Genomic DNA, 22724 nt, shown 5'->3' with positions numbered 1-22724 from the left:
AGGAGAAATTAACTTAAAAGGTATGAATAGCTCAATTTAAAACTCCCGTTGTAAACTGAGCATTCTCCATTCTACTTTTGCTAGGGTAAGAGGCACTGTGGGGATAAACCACAGCTTCTCCCACAGCTATGGGGAACACAGGAAGGTTGGTTCCAAGTGGAAAGACGGGGAGATTTGAAAGTCCTTGAAGAAGGAAGGCAATAATTGACCAGTTTGATCAAGATAGGATCTGCAATTATTTCCTAGTTAACAGTGAACTGAATTGAAATTTCTCGGTGTACTGCCCGGTGTTAAAGATACTCATCCAGAGTGCCGATAGTCTTATCAATCTCTCCTGCAGAGTGCTTTAAAAAGTTATCTCTAAGAAAAACAGATCCTTCAGAGGAGCACCACAGCAACATACGTCTGGAAAATTTTACATTTTGGATCTCAATATATACTGTGTGACTTTCTGATATCCAAAGACAAGATGTAGTATCTTCATATTTTCAGTAATGTACATGTAATTCATAGAGAAGATTCCCTCAAAATGACCTTTTGGAAAACACTGCTGTAAAAAGAGGCAAGTCCGTAACAACCATATAGTACTAAAGACACCTGGCCAGCTACAAGATACCATCTCACAGTGCAATCCCACTGTCCTATACACCCTAAACACAATTCTGAGCAACTGAAGTTGGAAATGCAAGAATTTGCAAGTTGTTCATTCCTTCCATGCACTGCCCTTCTTTTTAGTGGTAAATCATAAATCATCTCTACTTGAGTGTTGAACGTCATACGAGCTTGGTACGTACTACCCTAGATTAACAGACAATAACAACTTGTAAGCTGGATACAGTGTACACCATCTACTGTTTGGTTCCAAGACAGATCTTTCACCAGGAAAGATATGAGCAAAGCAGAAAGCAGAAACAAACAAACAAACAAAACAAAACCAAAACAAAACAACAACAACAAAAAAAACAGAAAAGGTGTTTAAAAATCATTTTAGAATTTTCAGGGAAAGATTCAGGACATGAGTTTGAGAGGGACTGACAGTGAGAGAAGGAAAAGCAGCATGTATATGATATGAACTAGTGAGATGCTACCTTCAAAGAAAGTGATAACAAAGAAGGGTTTGCATTTGCCCCATTTAATTTCATCATTGGTATTCTTAAATATCCGGTCAAGCAAAGATGCAGGGATCCACGTGTATAGAAAAAATTTTGTTTGCATTACCTGCAGGAAAGTTTGGGCCCATAGCCGGGACCTGATTTTTAGCGCTGCGCTCTTCCCTCTTTCCAGTTGTCCCACATAGCAGGAAATTAAGATACACTTCACATTTGTACAGTTCTGCGTACAAAATAAAGGGAAGTTATACATATACTTTAAAAATGTATGAAATCACTTTCAAATACTCAAAATTACCAAACCCAATCAACATTCCCTTTAAGGGTTACAAAACCAATAATTTTATATAATATGTATGAGGTACCTCATGAGTGACTGTGAGAATATAAACCAAGACGGAGATTCTTTTTGCACCACCAGTGAATACAACCAGCCACTGTAGTACTGAAAATGAAAGTAACAACTTTCACTAATTTAGTTTGACGAACTCTTAAAATGGCCAGGTACTTCTCAAGCATGAAGCATATGCTTTGTCTCTATCTGTCAGTCATTTTGTCATTTCAACACATATTTTTTTCTGTTCTCTATGGCCGAAGCCTATATTTATGTTCTTAAATCTTTCCCCTCTTCCAACTCTCCCAGTTTTCTTACTGGTATTTACATTATAGCAGCCAGAACGTTTGCTGAGATTCATTAGTTGATCTACTTGAAACTTGTGGTCCATGAAACATTCCTGATGAGCAGTGATTCTGGCTTATACACAGGACGGAAGGCAAAAGCCAAGTAATGCAACTCAAAACTATATGCTCTGTTAAAGTCTGCCAGAAGAACGTCACAAAAATTATTAAAAACTGACTAGAAGCCACTGGAGGGAATGAGCAGAGTCTCATGGGGAAACCACAGAAATGATGGGGTTGTTTGGGGTATAGAAAGGAAGGCAGATCTCATAGAAAAAAAAAATGATTAAAAGTGTGTCGGGATTTGAAAAAAAAAAGAAAAAAGAAAAGTATAGCTGTATATATACAAATGGTGTTTACCCCCAAAGTTTGGTTTAAATCAAGAGGAAGGCTAGGGTTTTAATTGATTCATATTTTTGTAACAAAGCATACATTACCCCTCTTACAGATACTTCACTAACACTTATGCCAGAAGATCTTGTGACCTTGATAGCAAAGCTGAGTTCCCACATGTACATTCCCTCAGGGGAGTAAGAATGGCTGTACTGCAAAGCCCATACTTCAGAAACTGAGATGATGATGGATGTAATAGATGTGAAAACACCCTTATGGAATCCTTTATCTTTATGGACAGCTTTCCGCACAGATTTCTACCTTATTACAAGTTAAATAGAAGCTGCGTGCTTAAGCACCCTTGTCTAAATTTGCCCGAAAATGAAACTGTAACTTCCAAACTCTGATTTTTTTTTTTTTTAATGAGGATTTCAGAGTATCTGTTTATTTGGCTTTTCATATTTAAACATCCTCCATCCAGATTTATTTATCTTGCAGGAAGGAGGAGAGCTGTATTCATTAATCATAGTGGCCAAAACCACATATTAACAAAATAAATCATTAGTATGCAAAAAGCCTACTTTTGGCTGACATTTTAGGACCTGAACACAGATTTCTATTTTTTCTAAGTAATGCATTTAGCCCATAGTGCTTTTCAGAACACTATAGCATTAGAACTAAAGGAAGAGAAAGCAAATGCTTAATAAACAGTATAAATAGAGTAAGAGGTTCTCAGAACATCTTTCCTTTCTGTGAAAATGTTTCGATGAAAATAATAAAAAAAAAAATCTGATGAAAGAATATAAAATTTTGATCAAAAATTACCTTTAGCCAGTTAGGCATTTTCAGCAGCAACATTTGCTTTCCATAATCTCTCAATGACTCAAAATTAAGAAAAAAATATATTTTGGACCCCTAGTATGCAATGAAGACGTGGCATTGGGACCAGTTGCTAACTGAACATACTTATTTGGTTACTTTTCTATGCCCATCCTGAACAAAAACTGCTATATTTCCATTGGTAGGCACTGTACCCAATCCTATCTAAATTTATGCTTATCTAAAGCATATTGTACTGTAAAACTGATCATCACATGTGCCAATTTCATATTCTGTGTATTCAGCTAAACAGTCTCTGTCCACATCAAGCAGCTGAAAAATCTCTGCCTCGTATTTTAAAATGAGTAATAAGGTGCAGACACAGTACATACTTATGATCTTGGTTAACCATTCACAGTTGCTGCAGTGATTTCTGTGCTGGCAGCATACAAGCCTAATCACTGAGAAAGACAACTGACAATTAAGGTATTACTGAAGAATGGATTAAGTGTTCTGTGGTATTGACTGGTATGTCTTTGAAAGCCTAGGCATTTTTCCTTCAGCCCCAGTGGAATCAGATTCTTCCCAGGCTATTAGGTTAATGTAAGAATTACATAGGCATCAGCAGTGATTATTGTTTCAAATGGGTTCATCTGTGATTTTGTACTTAATAACATTATGGTATTCATTACTTTCAGATTCTGTCTTTTTCCTGTTATAAAAATTGCCAAATTAACTTTCGGAAGCAGCATTATTATTCTATTACTCCAGAATAGTTAGGTCAGTGAGGTGCTTCTCTTCCTCCCAAGGTCTGGTGATGTCAAGGAATTCAAACATGAGCCTGCAGCAAACAGCTTAATAAGAGAATGGACTGCATGAAAGAAACTGCCTGAGGTTCATAAAAATAAATGGCAAGGACTGACCACATGAATCCCATGAACGACCTCAAGGTCATCAACTTTGAACACAGCCTCTGGGCACGGTGAGCTGATGCCTGTAATTCTTGAGACTGAACATGGAATTCAGGAATGGAAAAAAAGAAAACCCTTCTGAAAAATACAGCCAAGTACAAATACTCAGGTACCAGACCAACTAATCAGAACTCTTTTCCTGGACTAGCTAGGAGAGAGATCTTTGCTCTTGCTCATAATTTTAAGCACCTCAGCTGCTTTGGAGCATTGGTTGGAATGTTAAAAATATGGTGACCTGTCCTATCTGCCTTGCTTGTGGTACTGGGAAGTCCTACCTCTCCATGTATATATATACTTATTGACAGGACCAAATATACTCCAAACTATGTCAGAGCTGTTACTTTCCATGAAAATGTTAATTTTAAGCATTAGCTATTGTTTATGAAAGAGCCAGAACACCAGGAGCCAAGTTAACAACGAAAGACTTACATTTCAGAAATCAGAATCTGAAATTTCATTCCTGGAACAGGGACCTATTCTCTAACTTTGCACTGAACCTCCCTGTGATAAGTGTGTCGTTGTATGACCACAAAGGTCCACCTGTGTGCATGCAGCCAGAAGTAGCACAGTTAGAAATTTGGTATGCATGATCTTTAAATGTAAAAAAACTGCCAAACAAAATCTGCAGCCTGTGGCACCGTGATATGTAGTAAACAATATCTTAACAATGAGAGGATAAAAATTACTTAGTATTTACAAACCTGTAAATAAATTGCAGTCACACTGATAGCCACTTTGATTATACTGCATACATAGTCCCAGTTTATAGATTCTATTTAACTCACCAGTATTTTTGCAGAGTTTCTCCTGTAAGGTTCTGCAACTGTGACCTCCCTTCTCCTGATATAATGAGAAATTGTGGAATTATACAAAAAAGCAGCAAGTTCAGGAGTGTCTTGTGGAATAGCAAACTGCAATGAGAAACAAAAAAGCAAATGGTAATGATATATCCACACAATGAATCTAACAGATCATCTGTTCCCTTCTCAGAGGTCTTGAATTTTGGATTAACATTGTGTTTTTTTTCTTTTTTTTTTTTTTTTTCAGTTTAACAACTCAGCCATGAGAGTATAATGTCTTCAACTAGGAGTATGATTAGTAATAGCACTGCAAGATATTGCCTCGTTATAGGAATTACAGTAGATAATATTTTTTCCCACTCTATTTTTACTGGAGTCATTGCTATACTTATTTTCCTTAGATGCTTGGGACTGGATTCTGATCTCTGTAACAGGATAAATTAGAAGTTGCTGCACTGAAATCTGGTCAATAGCTCAGATCAGAAGCTGCCTACTGGAATATAATGATTTTACCAGCATTAGAAAGTAGAAGAAAAAAAGGAAATCTGAATTCTAGCAACACAGCTTTTAACCATTGTTTGTTGAAGATTATTTTTTTTTTTTGTGGGGGGTAACAACTTGACTTTGTATAATGCAACTGTTTGTTCATTCTTAAACTCATATTAAAATGCATCCTCTTCAGCTTTATCTTCATGGATTTTCAATCTCTGAATAAAACCTAGTTTTACTGTTTCCATTTTGTCTTTAATTTATATACGAAGCATTTGTAGCTTCTTTCAAGAATCTTCAGAGAATGCTCAGGAACTCAAATTTCTACAGAGAGAAAGATAAATACTAATTTATGACAATCCTGTTATGTCGAATTAAATAAAATGTACTTGGAAGCCTGTAAAAAGATCTCAAAGGAACTCACCTAAACACAGACACCGCTATTCATTATGGGCCTCAGATTAGAAACAGCTATGTCAGATCCATCCTACCAGTTTCTTTAACCTCCGAGCACTAAATATTTAAATCACTAAAGAAAATGTGAGTAATTATAAAAAATATTGTAGCACTGAGGGGATGAGAACAGGCATAACCACAGAAAACCCTCCATGAACTAATACTGTGTTGTTCTTGATTTGGAAAATCTGTACCATTCAAATGATTAAAATTATGACGCAAAAAAGAGTTTTGACATTGTCTGAGATCTTCAGTCAAAAGCATCCTGCAAAGTGGAAGATGCTATAATTACTTAACTAATGAAAAACACTTAAACAAAAATGATTTTTTTTTCCTGAATTAGGTTAACATTGTCTTTTGCAATAAGGGAACAGTTAAATAGCTAGTAAATCTCTCCATCTCCATGTGATAACATGTGGGAATTCTCTTTCCAGGATTCTTTCACCAGGATATATGAGATTCTTTAATGATGACAAATGAAAAGAACCACAATATAATGACACGCCTTTGAAGAAGCCCTCAATATACGAAGACAATATGAAGACATATGTAGACCCATTTGAATAGTAGATGATCTTTGCATTCACTTATTTTTTTCATAGATCCTAGTGTCAGCATCTTCAGTACTGAATTATTACAGCTAGGGCTAGAAAACAGCCCTCGGCAATTAAGAAAAAGCATACATCTCATGCAACAATTCAAAAGTAGAATTTCTCCAGTGCCTTAAATATTCGTGTTAAAGATACTACATTAAAGTTATTGTTTCATCTGTCTTGAGCCAACAGTACAGAACTGGACAACTGTCTCCGTAGCCATTCTATATACCATATATTTTGCACATTAAACCTTACTCAAAATGGATTCTTGCTCCTTTTCTTTAACTACAATGGATTTTCTTGGTTTCCCCACCAGGAAAAACTATACTGCTCTTTCCTATCCTCAGCCTTGTCATCTTGAGCAGATTTCCAGATATCTCCAGTTCTTCACTTCTCATGCAAAAAGCCAGTTTATTTTTCCTCCTTTTCTGGCCTCTGCTGCAATGTGCAACTGCACCAGAAATGCTCTGAAGAGGATATTTTGTGTGTGTGTCTCCAGACCAGAACTTACATGCACTGATAACAGCTCCACAGTGTGAGGAGACACCACCTCTGGCAGAGGTTAGCACCTGCCAGCCACTTCAGTGGATGTACCTTACCCCTGGGGTGGATTTTGGTCACCCTGAACAGTCTGTCATAGTTGGAAGCCACAGCCTATCCCTCTGGTATTTATAGGTACAGGCTGCATAGAATTACTTTTTGCTATTAGCCTGGAAAAAAAGTAATCTCAGAAGTACTGGATCAGGCCAAAGGCTTACTGGCTGAGCCTTCTTCCCATCAACCCTGCCTTTAAACAGATGTGGAAGGAAGAGTAAGAACAGGGCATGCATACATGATACTCTCCTAAAACTGCAGCTTCCACATGTTTTCAGCTCAGGGACTTCCTGATGTGGATGAAGTTTCTGTTCATTTATTAATCTTCACTGGACTTCTGCAGATTTGTCCAGTTTCCTCCTAAAACCATGTAAACTTTTAACCCCCACTACTTCCTCTGGCAACAAGCTCCAGACATCCAATACCTGTTGCACAAAGCACCGCTTCCCTTTGCTTGCTTTGAATCCGACTCTGCGAGCTTCACTTGATCCTGCAGTTCCTGTGCAGTGAACACTCTGCACGCATTCCTGGGCAGGAGCAGGCACAGAGCAGTCAGTCCCCACCCACGGGTCTGACACTTCTGGCCTTGCAGATCCTAGCTGGATACAGTCACCTCCTCTTTAGATTGAAGCATCTAGGGTACCGACTTCTTCTGTGCAGGGGGTCTGTTCCATGTCTTTGATCATTCCTTTTGCTTCTCTGTATGCCATTTGGAAGATTCATTGTTTTACTACCACCACCCCCAGAGTAAGATAAGCTACAGAACAGGAAAAGCCCCTACCTAGGAGTCTTCCCATGCGTGCCCAGGTTTACAGGCAAAACGTGTCTTCATGAATGAAACAATGGAGCATAAAGGAAAGCTTTCTACAAGACAATAGATTCAACAATGGGGAGGAATAAACTGCTTTAGCTGAAACTGAACAATCCAAATAATTTTAAAGGGGAAACACCCCAGCACCCTAGGAGAGCTAGGTTCTGAAACCCAAGAGCAGCCAGACATGCGGTGTCCTCAGCCTTATTTGGAAATCTGAGCCAGATATCCCGTGTTTACACAACCCCCTGCATCCTCTTCCCATCTGAAGCATAACACAAGCCTTAAGTATTTGAAACCTGATTTGTGTATCCATGCTGTGCAGTGCTTCGAGAAGCTAAAACAATGAAAGGATGTTTAATTCTTGCAGTAATGACTGAGCATCTGAGGCTGTCTTCTGCTGAGACAGATGGACCGGTATTTCATTAGTACAAGATGGGTTCGCACAAGCCTCACGAAGATTTAGTCTTCTTTATGTAACAGATGTAATCCTTATCAAATAGGACATGAAAACCAAACTCAAAATATTAAAAAGTTGCCAAAAGTACATTGCCTGAAAATGTCATTAAGAGCTGTGGCACTATTCCACCCAGAAGCTCTGTCCTCCTGACAGTAATGTTCCCATCCCAGCTTTTTAATTGAACCACTGCAACTTAAAGCAGAATGCAGAATGTATTTCATGTATTTGCAACCTGATCCGAGCAGTGACTTTGAGATGCTAGGCTTGCGAATACAAATTTGGCAGCTCACTTCTTGTTCCTTACCACTTTTAAAAAATAGGTGCAGAAAATACCTATTTCCAAACCTGTTTTGTTTCGGACACAAAATGGAAACATTTTCCATCCTCACTTCCCTATCACTCATTTCATTTTTCATCCCCTAGTGAAACTAAATGACAGGGTGTAACCCTAACCCTTCTCTGGCTTCCTTGGGGAAAATGCAAAAATTTAGAAATAATGTTTTTGTTATACATCAGTTTTTCTATATGCTTGTAAGTATTTTCTGCATTTCCGTCTCTGTAAGCTAAAGACTTGTCACATAGCTCCTGTGGTGGGGAGCAATCCTCTTCAGCAGAAAGATGTCTCCACTTTCATCCACTGTACTGAGCTCAGCCCCTCCTGGTATGCAGACGACGTATAGCAGCTTTAGCGTTTGGAAAGCAGCTCACCCCACAAGATGTTTAACAGACTACTGGTTAAACTCGAGAAGTGTTGTTTACTCCAGAAGTGTCTGGAAGCAGTTATGCTTAATAAACTGGATACCTTGTTTTTGATGGGATAATATGTAGAGCTGTGTTTTGCTAAATCTTCTGACTTTGAGCCAAACCCAATTCTTCTTGCGGGATCTGCCATCACAAACACAGATCTTAAAACAGGCTTTTAGACGCTGGCCTATCAACAGTGTGCTGAGGAGGCTGCTACTAGGCTTCCCCTTGGTCCCACCTCCTCCAAATTCTGAGATCTACAGCTCTGCTGTAACAGAGGAACCACATCCATGAAAGGAGAAACAATTTAAACAGAAAACAATACCTAGGAGTAACCTGAAGAAAATGGTTGGGGATTTCTTTTTTTTTCCTTTCTGTTGGTATGATTAAAATAACTACAGAACCATTTCCAAGTGGATAACAAAAAAAAAAAAAGAAACAAAACCAAACAAAACCAAAAAATGCCTGTCACAGCTGACATGGATATAACTTTTAATGAGTTAATATTGATTAAGGCATAAAAATAATTTTAGACTAAGTCCTTGGCAATAAAGGAAAATTTTCATTTCTGGAGTATACTCAGTGCAGAATCCAATTGGTAGTTTACTTCATAGGATATTCAAAGCATGTTCTTTGAAAATTTAAAATCATGAACATTTTAATACAGGTAAAAACTGTATAGGCTTCCGAAGTGCCTCTAATTTTACAGAGTATACTGTCTCAAACTATGTTGAACTTGACCATATTACAAAATATAGTATGTGATATTAAACATATGTATCATATACTTGGTGCAAGGAATACAGCAGCAATATAGGCTGAGAGGCTGAGTGGTTATGCAGCAACTCTGCAGAAAAGGACGTGGGTTAAGCTGTGGAGGAGCCAGCAGCATGCCCTGGCAGCAGCAAGCACTGTGTGAACAGGAGCAGGGGCAGGTTGAGGGACCAGTGCTTGTTCAGCTCAGAGGTGAGACGGCTCTAGGGGGGAAAAAAGCACCCTACGACCTACAAGGAAGTTATCACAAAAACGGGGCCAGGCTCTTCACAGAGGCTCATGATGGGAGTATGAGAGACAATGAGAGTATGTTGCGAGGTTCAGGCTGCATGTCTGAAAAAAACCCTTTCCCCATAAGCACAATCAAGCAGCAGCAAAATTTTCCTAGAGAGGCTTTAAGCTGTAATTAGACTGTAATCCTGTAAAACAAATTTAACAGCCAACACAAGTTAGCTGTAAATTATATCATTGAAGGAAAAAACAAACAAACAAAAAACAAACTAACTAAAATTGGGTTGTAACTCAAAATACTCTAAAAAAAATACTTTATGGCACAATAGTTGGTGGCTGCCTGCTGTCTATTAAACAGCTGTAAGAATTTAATGCCTTTCATTCTGATAATATTGCAGTATTGTGCTATAAAGCATGTTCCACACTGCTAACAGGTTCAGATCTAAGACCTTGTGAAAAACAAACCCATGCTATGCTGTACTATGTGTTATGCCGTGCTGTGCTCAACTGAAGATTTCTGTCACCTTTGGGAACTCATCTGTTAAGCTCTGCTGTACAGCTGACTTTCTAAATTAATGTAAATTAACAAGAATTTTCTAGGTCCTATGAAAACAGTAGAATTTTCTGTCATCTATTCAAAGGCATGTTAGAAAAGGCTCTCCATAAAAATACTAAAAACTTCTATTTTAAAATTATCTTGTATCTAATGCTGTAACACTGAATCAAAGCATATAAATTTCTGCTGATAAGAAGAGTTTAGAAACCAAACATATCACAAAGCACAGCTGTCACATTGGACTCATAATGGACTATCTCTTGCTTTTTACCCACGAAAATGGCATCAGGGCCATTCTGAAAAAAAAAAATACAAAAAGCTCCATCCTATTGTGAAGAATTAGGCAGAAAATGCAAGCAAATATAGACAGGGATGGAAATAACAGTGAGTGACTTACCTTTATTTGCATTGTATTAATAGGAGAGCTTGTCTGACAGTGCAGTGGTCCGTGTGTCTGGATATGGAGAATGTAAAGAAGAAATTCTTCACGACTGGACACAGGCCAACCCACATGGAGAACTGTGTTGTTGATGGCACTGGGTCCTATATTGTGAAGCTGAGAAACAAGTATTATCAGTGCTTTCAAAGGCAGTGAATAATAGCTAAAGACACAGCAATCGCTACTTAGCCATTTCCAAGTTCCTAATGTTCGCAGCCCTGAAGTACTTCAGGAAAGTTGTATAGATTATTATAATAATTTTATTGATGGAAAATCTGTGTTAGGGAATTAAAAAGGACCTTGACATATTAGTTCAAAAAGCCAATGGCAAATCTGGGAGAACAAGCTTTTTTGTCCAAGTCTGTATTCAAGACAGACTTTCCCACCTTTCCCATTTTTTCATACATATGAAAGACCTGAAGTTGCCAAATTATCTTACAAAAAAAAACCAAACCACCAATCAAGACCCAAACCAAAACACCTTAGCAAAATACACTACACAAATATAAACAACAAACCATAACAGAAAATACTGGAAAATAAAAGGTGAAAATTCATGACGCAAAAGAATCACATCTCAGGCTGCAGGAATAGAAGGTGTAGCAAAACATAAACTAGTTTTTGTGGTTAAGAACTCTATTTCCAGCACTTCTCGGTTCATATTTCCCAAGAAGAAAAAAAAAAAGGAATTAGCTTTCCTAAAGTAACATTACATGACATCATTCTTTTCTGGGAAAATAAATAAAGATAGAAATAATAGAAATTAAAACTTGTATGCTGTTGAACTAGTTTGCAATTTGAAAATATCTGATGACCACATAAAGTTTGGGTATGTGCTAGCACTGTATATGAGAGGTACACAAGCAGAATGCCATGGAACTTTGCTCAAAGTTTCTGGAGATGTGAAATAACTTCTTTTAAAAAAAATTGGAACCAAATAAAACCTACTTTCAGTCTTACATCTTCTTCAGTAAAGGGCTTTTATGTTGCTGTTTGGGCTTTTTATGCTTTGCTGATATCAGTAAACCATGAAAAAGGCTTTAATCACTGTAACTATTGAATCACTGTAACTATTTAAATATGTTTGAGGTAACATATATTGTTCCATAAACAGTTCAAATGGCTGAGATAGGAAAATTTGTTAGAGACTTTTCAGTTTAGAGAAATGTGTTAATAAGAAGGAATTCACATAATATTTTGTATTTCATAGCCTGATTCACTACAGTTTAGCATGATATGCAAATTTTTATCTTACACTGTTGATTAAGCTCAATTGCTTTTATTTTCTTGACTGCTGGTTTATAAATTGTAACCACATGTGAAGCATTCTGTTTTATGCCCTACAATAAAAGTTATCCATCAGATTCCAAAGATGGTCTGTATTCTGTGTAGTTCACTCAATGCACTTGTTTCTAACCTGAACTCTTCTCCTCACAGCTTTTAATGAAGAAACAGTCAAGTCACTAAAAATATTTGACATCGGCTGTAATGAGCTGTATGCACTGTTTTTAATTCTTGCCAAACACTCCAAATGTTTATAAATCTATTAAATGTCAAAGGCAGATTTCTAGCATAAACTTGTGTCTCCTCCATTAACATGAAAAGGGTTGTGAATTTCTGGATTAAATTCGGGTTAGGTCTTAAAGTTCGAATATTTACAAATATGACTTCATCTACTTGCCAATAAAGACGATAATCCAAATTCATCAGGATTTCATTGGAAGCAGCGTCACATCCTATGGAATCAGGATGTGATAGTATCTGGCTGGTAAGATCAGATGGTATCTAACTGATGAGAATTAGTTTTACCTCATAGATGTGTTCAACTAAAGGACCAAGTTCTTCTTCTTTTGTAGGTTCATCTTTGGGTTCCCAGTTGTGAAGCGGCAAAACAATTTGTGGGGGGTGAGACACTCTGTAATATATAAGATGAGTTAAAACAGTATTCATTGCCAGTGATCAGCTGCAGTACTTTTAGAGAAATTAAGAAAAATTAAGAAAATTAAGACCCTGATAGTGACCTGAAGCCTTAAGGGCACTTTATTTAGACACATTCATTACAGTTAGGTGAGGCAAACAATATGATGCCTCCATAAAGTGCTGCTGACTCCTTACAGGCTTCCAAGGGTGAGCATTTAGTTTCAGACTTCCTCTGAAGGGCAATTCTTTCCAAGCAAGGGAGTAGCTCCTTCTCTGTTGGCGAAGAGGAATGCAGTCTGCCTGGCATTTACATCATTCTCACAGATGAGTTATCTGAACACATTATCCACAAAAGTAGAGTAATGATATGTAAATAATACATTTTCCATTTAAGCCCGTAGATGCCTCATGCCATCCATATAACTTTCCTGCAAATATTTTTTAAATATTTAATTTCTTTGACTGTAAATTCCTCATGACCTTTGCTATTATCCCTTTTAAAAAAGGAATGATAAAGTAGTCATTTACCTCATTTTACAGGTGGAAAGCTGAGGTACAGGTAGGGCAAATGACTTCCATAAAGCCACAAAGCAAATTGGTGTATCAAGAAACTGAATTCATAGGCAGAGCATGAAACAGTGCTCCAGGCTTTCCCATTTGCTTTGTAGACAAAGTGGTAGCTAGGGCATTGCCCAAAACACTGTTGCAATGTCAACAGTGAAAATCAAAAATAAATTTAAAAAAACAGTGACTTTGACATCTTTCTTTAGGTCTGCTATTTTGTTTTTCCTTTCCTTCTGGGTCTGCTCTTAAGAAGGGAACAAGCAGTCTTCTGTTAACATTTCCACTTGAATCACAAGCATTATTTCCTACGAAAACTGAAAGTTGCCTGGAGGTACTTCATTCAGATGCCAACTTTAACCTTGTTCAGTTGTTGAGATCTTGGGAAATCAGATTCCAATAATTTCTTCCATCGTGGTAGGTGAGTGCTGGCCCAGATATCTGTCATCTGCTTGTATTGGAAGTAGTTCTTGGTGCTAAAACAGTAAGCATTACCCTTCCTTTACAAGGGTCAGCTCTCACTCACTTTTGCTGCTTCCCAGATTCTTTAGCTAAGAGGAAAGGCATTGAATTTCATTGCTTACTCTACTAAAGCTGAGAGTTTGCTGATAGAAAGCTGTTAAAACAAAAAATTAAAATTGCTGCTGGTTTTTTTTTTTTTTTTTTTTGGTGCAGAATATAAAATTTTAGTGAAATGATGGACTTCATTCACTGATGTCAATTCCCTTTCACTTGAGTGTAAACAGAGGAAGCATCACTGCAGACACAGTTTTCCCCTTGAAGAAGGAGAACAGAAAACCAGAAGATTTTGTTACAAATCCTGACAATTTCAAAATATTTTAGGAAGAAGAAATGTTCCTGCTTCCAGCTCTTATGCCATATACAATGAATGAAATGTCTGACAAACTTTTTCACAGAACAGAGCTTCTCAAAGCAGGGTGAGACCCTGGAAAAGAATAATGTAATACCATCCAGCTAAAGTACAGATCTTCATGAAATGTAGGGCATCCTGGAGAATCCTGCTAACTCTTCCCCAGATAATACTTCCCAGACTTCAAAATGCCACTAGTTCCTACTAACAAGCATGTCAGAAGACAAACTGAAAAGCAAAGCCAAATAATAAAGAAAATGAAGCATATTCATAAAATGTCATTTCAGATGACATTTTACTTATTATGTTTCACAAATAACCTTCCAATGAGAACTTTAATTATAAACTGTCTGTGGAGAGTGGGACCTTTCCTGTGTAGTCAGAAAAGCCAAGACATGGAGACCTTTCAGCTACCACAAAAATTTTCAAAACACAAGGTATACATCAATAAAAAGAAGCAAGGTTTTAAAAGTCAGTGTTTTCTGTTACATTCCCTGCACAGTGTTTTTCTCATCTACGGAATTACAAAGTGCAAACATAGACATGCAGTTAAAATGATTATAAATTATGTAAGAATGTGTACATTTATTTTAATAGATTTTACAAAGATATTTTAAGCACTTCTGCTATTGACATGAAGGTAATAAAATCAGGCCAAATAAAACAGAAATCCTCTCTTTTGACTATTTTATTTTGTTATTAACTTTGAATATTTTGACATTTGAATGGTTTATTAGGTGAGAATTTTTCTTGGACTTTTAGATGACAATGATCTGATAAAGACGAGCACTGAAAAAAAAACCAAGATAAAAGAAGTTCTACAAAGAATGGTTATATAGGATATACTAATAAAAATTATGCCTGCTGCTAGTCTTCCCAGTCCAAATTGCTTCCTTCCTAAATCCCTCATTGCTCTAATGCTCTTTCAGCAGTGGAAAATCATAATTACAGCTATAAAACTCTTAAATTTTTATAGAGATAAAGGTAAGCAGCATAATTAAATGTCAGTTATCTGAGCAACTATTCATTGAATGAACAATCTAAGCAGTTATCTTAAATTTCTTTTGAAGAAAGATTTCTTCCTTTCTCATAGAGGCAGTATTTGCATGCATCTACTGTGTAAGTTTATATGCATGTATGCATATGCACAATCTGGTAACTGCACTTAGTTTTCTCAGTAAAATATAATGATTCTAGTCCCACTTCATCCACCCCTACTGCAGAGCAGTATGGAAATCAGTGTAAGATATTTTCCAGTCCAAATGTGGACATAGACTCTCTTTTATTTTTATCTAGGAAATAATGAGCAAATAGTTCCCATGGAGCTGTGTGTTTCACCATCTCTGAGTAATTAGCAAAATCTGTCAACAAAGCATTTGGGAATTTTCCTTTGTACACGCATATTACAGTTAACATGAAAACCAAAGGACTTAAGAGGAAAGGAACTGGAAGTCGTTCAATTAAATAAATTTCTCTATTTAACAACCTGTTTCTTAGCACTGCAGGCAGCAGTTCAGGCCCGTTTTTCCACTCGTTAGCAAACTCTTTTTAACAACCGAGGTTGTTTGAGTCGTGTTTGGTGAAATTTACAAAGAATTCAAACTGCAAGACTTTTCTATGAAGGTGATGAGCAATATCACTGAAAAAAAAATCAGCATCTGCAGCTTTGAAAGCAACCCTTACTGGAAAATCTCATGTTCTACATGCATAGCCTTTTCTTTGCTGCACTGAAACTCTAGCCATTTTTTAACCTGGGCATCCAGTCATGGATGCTCTCTCCCAGCAGCATTCTCTCTCCTGTCTGCAGCCAACCATCTAACTCCTTTGATCCTACCTCAGCCTCTACTTCTCTGTTACCTTGCCCCTGATTTCATGTTTTTCACCTTGTTAGTGTGACATTCCTCTCTTGTCCAGATCATTGCCCTGTAATCATTACTAACTACAGAAAATATGATCACAGAATCAATCAAGAGAATCATAGAATGGCTTAGGTTCTGTTTTTGTTAAATAGTCTTACAGCTGCTCCTTTTCAGAAATATAAACATTAACAAATGTCCACATAGTCTTTTGTGTGCCTGTCATCTTCCTTCCACCAAACTGCAACCTTCTTAACCCGGAAAGCACTCACAAATTGTGTTGAAAAATTCTTCAAAAATCTCCCTTATAGTCTTATGTTGAGTCTTAGAACAGAAAACATGATCTCTGGGATCTGCAAAATGGTTGGATTCTTTTATGGGACAGAGTAGTCAAAGTATTGTCTTAGAAGTGGTAACAATAAATTGATTTTTATAAATCTATAAATGCATAAATAAATGCATACTTGTTTACACCTTAGGCAGTCTGCTGAGGTGGATAATGTAAGAGACATCTACTCCTCCTATATCAGCCAGACCTCATGGTCTGATTGTGGGAGTGAAGCCAGGGTACCTCCTGCTCTCCCTCTGCAGTGCCGAGAATGGCTAAGGTTCAGAGCTATAATTTGAGAAGGGGTGATGCAGGAAATCTGAGCTCCCAGACAAAAAGCATTTTGGCAATCATTTGCTTTAAGAGAACATCCTGCTGATCTCTTCCAGGATGCCAAGATAGCAGTCTAGTTCCAAGATCTTACAGAACAGTCTGAGATTCTGATTCCCTAATTGCATTTTTTTACTTTCCTAAACAAAGCTGTATGTGAAAAGGGAGACAATAGAAATAATCATCTTCAATCATATCCTGTGCTTGTTTAGTTTCAGTATCCCTTGTGTCACTGGACAGACGTGCTTCAGATAGAAATGTAAGAATACTACAGTAGTAGCTGGCTGCACTCTTGTCACAGTCATAGCTCACTCCTTATTCATTCTTTCTCCAAGGGTCTCACTCTGCTCTCTATTAGCATATGCCTTAATTTGTTTCATCATTCTAATGACAAAAACAGCAGATTCTGCTTTGGTATTGAGAATTAAGTGCCTAGGTGGTTGCACAAGCAGACCGACGCACATAAAGAGACATTCTGTATTAGTAATGTCCATGGACACGATTTGAATACCCAAATAAAAGGTTGGGTCCAACTGCTGTTACCACAGTGTGGAATTCTACAGTGTGCTGCATTTGCACCAACATGGTAAGTTTAAAGAAGTCTACATGGGCAATAATGCCCTACACAGCCTGTTACATCTTTAGCTGATCAGGCTTGCATGGCTGATACTCCCTGGGAATTCTCAGGTGTTCCTGTTGGGTTAAGGCCCTTGGGATTATAAAATGTTGAAAGATTCCACTAGACAGAATTATTATATGTAGAAAGATTCAATACAAAAACAGTTACCCTTCTGAATTGAAATAGTGGAATACTTACCCTCTGACCTGTACTTGAGCCACAGCACTGATGTTGATATGGAGGTTAACTAAATTGCTGGTTGGATTGATCTTATTAGAACTGGAAAAGATTTAAGATTGGTACAAAGGTTAAAAAAGTTTTTTTTTTTGTTTGTTTTGTTTTGTTTTTTTTTAAAAAAAAAGCTGAACTCTAGACTGTTATAGATACAGCACTGAACACCCACAAGTCTCCAGCTGGGAAGTGGTGCTGTTGGACATATGACAACGTGGGTTTTGTTATTGCCACTCTTCAGTCTTGTAGGAGATTTGTATTTAAGTCTGAGCTCATCACATGTTTTATAGTATAATCAACTCAAACTTCCTTTAAAGGATCCTGCGGATATGGGTGGATATGATGATACAGATTTATTTGGCTCAGAATATAATTTAAATTTCCTTGTTCAACTTGGCTATCTGTATGGATAGGGATATCTTAATAGAATATGAGGTTGATTCACGTAGTGAATATGTTAATGAACAAGATAGGCTTTGTTACAATAAAATCTGCCTTTCCAGTTCTCCAAACTTGTGACTTCTGCATGACAATCTTTAAAGCAAAAACATATAAATAGATAACTAACTTAAAAAATGCTTTCTTTCCATTTCTTATTCTCTCCCCTCTTCTATCCAGAGAGTGTTTACACTCTTAATCCCACTTAGCATTGAAAACACATCTCTACATTTAAAGTGTGCTCTCACTCCTTTTCTTATCCTATTGGAAATTCTTAGTAGCAAAAGTAGTTTCTCTCACTTCAAGTGGCCATTCATGTGACTTTAGTCCATTCACATAAAGAACAGTTTCCAGGTTTAAATTCATGAAGACAGTAAAAGAAATATTTAGAGATTTAGAGTATATTTAATTATGGGATTAATGACACTAAGTTAGGAGGTTTTACTCAAGCAAGCATGGAAGCACTTCCTTACTTCATGGAGTCTAAGTGTCTATTGCTGTCACAGTTTACTGTTATCACATCTGGGTAGCATCAGTCAAATGGAAACATTCAGAGGAGGCCAGAATTCCCAGTGACTGACTCCTGAGGAGTAAAGGCCAATAGTGCTTTGATCCAGGCTTTCTGGTTACAGATTGCTAAAATTAGGAGCAGCTCTAATTTGTTTGTAAACTAATGCAGATTCCCCTCAAACATCATGTGAACTTTTGAAGTAATCCTCCATAGCCATTGTTCTGAGCTGCAGTCAGCGTTTAAAATTTGCTTTTAAGTAAAAAATGACTATACAATTAATTTGTTAGTATCAGTTGTTCTCCATCTTCTTACAGTTCTACTTTCTATGGAGTTACAATACAGAGTTTGATCACATATATTTGGCATTTAAATCCTGTTTGTGCGTTATGCTATTTTGTAGGTAACAACAGTTTTAAAAAAAGTGCCAGGACATCTCCATTGCTTAGGGGTACATAATGCCTAGCAAAATCCACACCAGAAAACGAATCAGATTTCAAAACCCTACTCAGCCTCTTGCCTATTTCTTATAAGTGATGAAGTTCAGTCTTGCAAGCCAAAAAAATTATTTTCCACTTGATGTTTTGGAGCAAATTAAAGGTGTGTTTAAGAATAACTCAGATAAGGACACAGATTCAGACATGTTCTCTGCCTCCCTTTCTTTCCACTTTAGGTCACTTCCTTTTTCTCTTTTTCTGAGTTAAAATTTTCTGTTTCCTTTTTTTTTTAAAAAAAAATTTGTTTTACCTCTTCACTAAGGACAAAGAAATACATGAATGGTATTGCTGCTTGGGAAGTAATGTAGAGGAGTGTGTTAACTATAGGATACATTCCTTATGCAAGAAGCTTAACTTTTATGTATTTATTTAAGTAGCTGGGTGCTGTTCAGCATTTTGACACCAACTTGTGGAAACTGTCCTGCCTTCCTGGTAGTCCAACAGACTTCTTCCCCTCACATTTCAGTCAGTAGATATGGAGGAATTATGAGGTGCTGCTGCCTCTTGAAGTTCTGACTTCTACCTTATCACTTTTTCTACCGAATTGACCTGCCCTCAGCTCTTTCTAGCTGGAAAGATCTAGCAACCCACCAAGCTCCAAGCCTCCCTGGTTTCACAGCATAAAAAGGGTAACGATGAGAGCCTTTGATAAGTATTTCATATATACAACTGTGTTACTTGCATTAATGCCCTGATGGTGAACAGTGGTGTGAGCAGGGGACCTACAAGCTAGAAGTTACATATTTTCTCTCTCTCTGGAGGTCCCCATGCCTCCAGCTTGTCAGCCACCCTCCCAGCCCTTTGGCTTCTGCAGCCTTCTGTTGCTGTGCCCTTCCCAGGTTTCTGCATGTCCTTTCCTTCCAGGGTTACATTCTGGAAGCATGACTTAAACATTTTAAATGTCGCAGTTATTTACCATAGTGAGCGTGATCAAGGCCCTCATTAAAGGCCAGACATTAGCAATTAAGTCTGTGTGTGTGGGGCAGGGAGGGCCGCATAAGGAACTCCAGCATGCATTTGATGAGGACAGACGTAGCAGAAGCTCAGCCACCTACTGAAAAATTCCCAAGTTTGTGCTTGCTGTTATTCTAACCCAGCCTGTCCTGTGCTTTTCTGTCCCTGTGCATTGCTCAGCATAAAACAGAAGATTCTCTAGAAGTAATATTTCATCCCCACAAATGAGGAACTTAAAAAAATAAATACAGATTCACCTGAATAAAACTGAAACAGCTTCCTCTCTTTATGACAGTAACTGTAACTACATCTTCTATAAAATATGAAGCATTTTGACTTTCAAAAAACATTTTCATATATATTAAAGAACAATTATCTGGTTATTTCAGTAAAAAAAATCAAGAGTAAGTCTAAAAATACAGATATAAAACAACTGAAAATATTTTTAAGTTCATCTCTTAAAAAAAAAAAAGGAAAACTTGATCATATTTTAACTGCTCACCTATTTTCTATATTGCTGTAAAGGAGTGGCATATCTTTTATGTTTCAAGAGCATTTTATACTTTAAAATACAGAACTTTGTTGGAAAATGATCACCGTTCATTAATCCCGAAGTGGAGAACCACGTGCAAATTTGGGAAATCTATGGAAGAACCTTGGAACACTAACCAAAATTAGTTAACCTGTATTTTAACAAAATAAAAACCTTAGAATAACTCTAAGACTGATATAGTTAAAAGCTAACATGGCCCCAGCTCTACAAATCCTCCTGAAGAAAGCTACCAAAGGAGAAATAACTACTGAAGTTGAAGAGCTAAACTTCTTAAACTCCAGATATTGACAGGAATTCAGAATTTAAATAACCGTGCTCTTGGTAAAATATCTAACCTTTTTATTTGCAGCTCAAAATTGATGCTGAAATCTGAATTTTCAAAATGCTGAACAGAAAAGCGGATGCCTGTAGAGAACTGGAAAAGAAACAAAAGAACAGGTTACTAATTTCCATTTGCTTTTTGAAACAGTAATGGAATAAAGCCGAACAAGCTCATTCAGAAGACAGAATGGAATTGGAAGGGTAGTTAAAGAAGGGATATACAACAGCATATGGTGGGGTCTCTGTAACCCTCTTGCTGGACTTAGTTACATCACTGGTTATGCAAGTGGCTAGGGAGGAGGGGGAGATGCCATCTGTCCTCCACATTAAATTAATAAAATCGTCCCGCAATGTTTAAATTAATCCTTTTAATTGCCTCATTTCAACTGCATATGTTTTTAATCTGGCAATTTCTGAAATCTGAATTTTGCATTGAGGCTGACAGCAAAGCATACAGCCTGTATACTCTGCATATAAGTACCACTACTCCCCTCCTTCTCACCTCCTGCACTGTCTGATAGTAACATTTCCTGCCAGATAACTTGCATACACGCTTTCCTTTTTAAAAAGGATTGTTACATATAACCATATTCTCCATGTGGAGAAAAATAAAGACTTGTCTCTTCGGTATGCTTTCCTTGGCATACTTGGGGCAGCATTGCCAGCAACAGAACACAACACAACAACGTAGTTTTCTGTCTGGGACACGGATTCAGTATCACTGACAAGGAAGGATTTTCTTCTGTGGGTGTCATTTCATATGTTTAAGAAATCTCTTTTTTCCAAGCATTATTTTGTTATAAGTCCTCACTCAATTTTCCCTCTTTTCTCACTTGTGGTGGTGGATCACTGAATATTAATCCATCTGCAGAGCGAGACTTAGCTAACGTGTTTCAATTACTTCTTTCAATTGTCCTATGCTAGAAGCAATATTGTTACCATGAAAAAATGGCACATTCAAATATTTGAATTATTTTCATTTTAATATCAGAGCTAATCTCTCTTCTTGGAAGTAAAATCTTTAAGATGAAAGGAAAATACTCATTAAATTAACCAGAAGCTGAACAGTTGGCTTGGAATACAGATGCAAACTATTTTTATTACCATTCTGGGGATGATTTTAACCTTATTGATTCAACTTTAGAAACATATCATGATCTTTTTAATCTCTGAGACAAAAATAAATAAATAAATAAGATACTGATTTCAGCTTTTGTCATACTGATCAGTCTACATAAATTTGTTTCCATTTCTAGCAGAAAAAAAAGTTTTGATGAACCAAAGACATAATTTTCCTCTGATCTAACAGAGCAGGCATGAACTGCAGTTTTGATGATCCATCATATCCCTGATGTCCCAGGTTTAATGCCTTATTTAATACCGAAACATACCTCTACTGTATGAGTCTAATGAGCTGCAGATGTTGCCTCTGTGTGGTAATATGACTTTGTTAATGTCAAGTAGCCCTTGACAAAGCTACTAATAAGATCCTAACATGCCCTTGCTGAAAATTCAGAGGCCAAAGGAGTTGAATTTGCTTTAGTTTGTACACTAGCAGTCACAGGATCTCCTTGTTTTAGTAAGAGATTCATTTAATCCGAATAGTTTATTTAAATGTTCCAAGTGAAGTTACTTTCATCTGAAGTGCATCATTTGCCATGTTAGAATCATCATGCTTCTTTGAAATATATGACATTTCTACTACTACTGATAATCTTTAATTTGTTATGTTCGGCAGCACCCAGGAGTACACTGGGAGATAGATGGCTACTGTTTTTTGACGTGTCTTACAGAGCATAAGAAAGATAAAGCCTCTGTGCTCTTGAAGAATTAGTTTGCTACACACCAAGACATAGGCAAGATCGTCCAAGCCTCCC

The 22724-nt window shown here is 37.1% G+C and overlaps 1 protein-coding gene across 1 annotated transcript in view; it reads right to left on the bottom strand.

Moving 5' to 3' along the window:
• ITGA8 (integrin subunit alpha 8) overlaps positions 1-22724 on the bottom strand; it is a 109057-nt gene that overhangs the window by 22808 nt on the left and 63525 nt on the right. The window contains exons 22-27 of the mRNA XM_084510830.1: positions 20862-20941; positions 17544-17624; positions 12670-12775; positions 10819-10977; positions 4696-4821; positions 1219-1332 (exon numbers count right to left, since the gene is read on the bottom strand). Of these exons, the coding sequence (XP_084366956.1) occupies positions 1219-1332; positions 4696-4821; positions 10819-10977; positions 12670-12775; positions 17544-17624; positions 20862-20941 (666 nt within the window). The remainder of the gene's footprint in view (positions 1-1218; positions 1333-4695; positions 4822-10818; positions 10978-12669; positions 12776-17543; positions 17625-20861; positions 20942-22724) is intronic.

The sequence above is a fragment of the Aythya ferina genome (genome assembly GCF_964211825.1).
Source record: "Aythya ferina genome assembly, chromosome: 2".
Lineage (NCBI taxonomy): Eukaryota > Metazoa > Chordata > Aves > Anseriformes > Anatidae > Aythya > Aythya ferina.
Note: the sequence above shows the minus strand (reverse complement) of the source record. Positions and strands in the feature narration are given on the sequence as shown.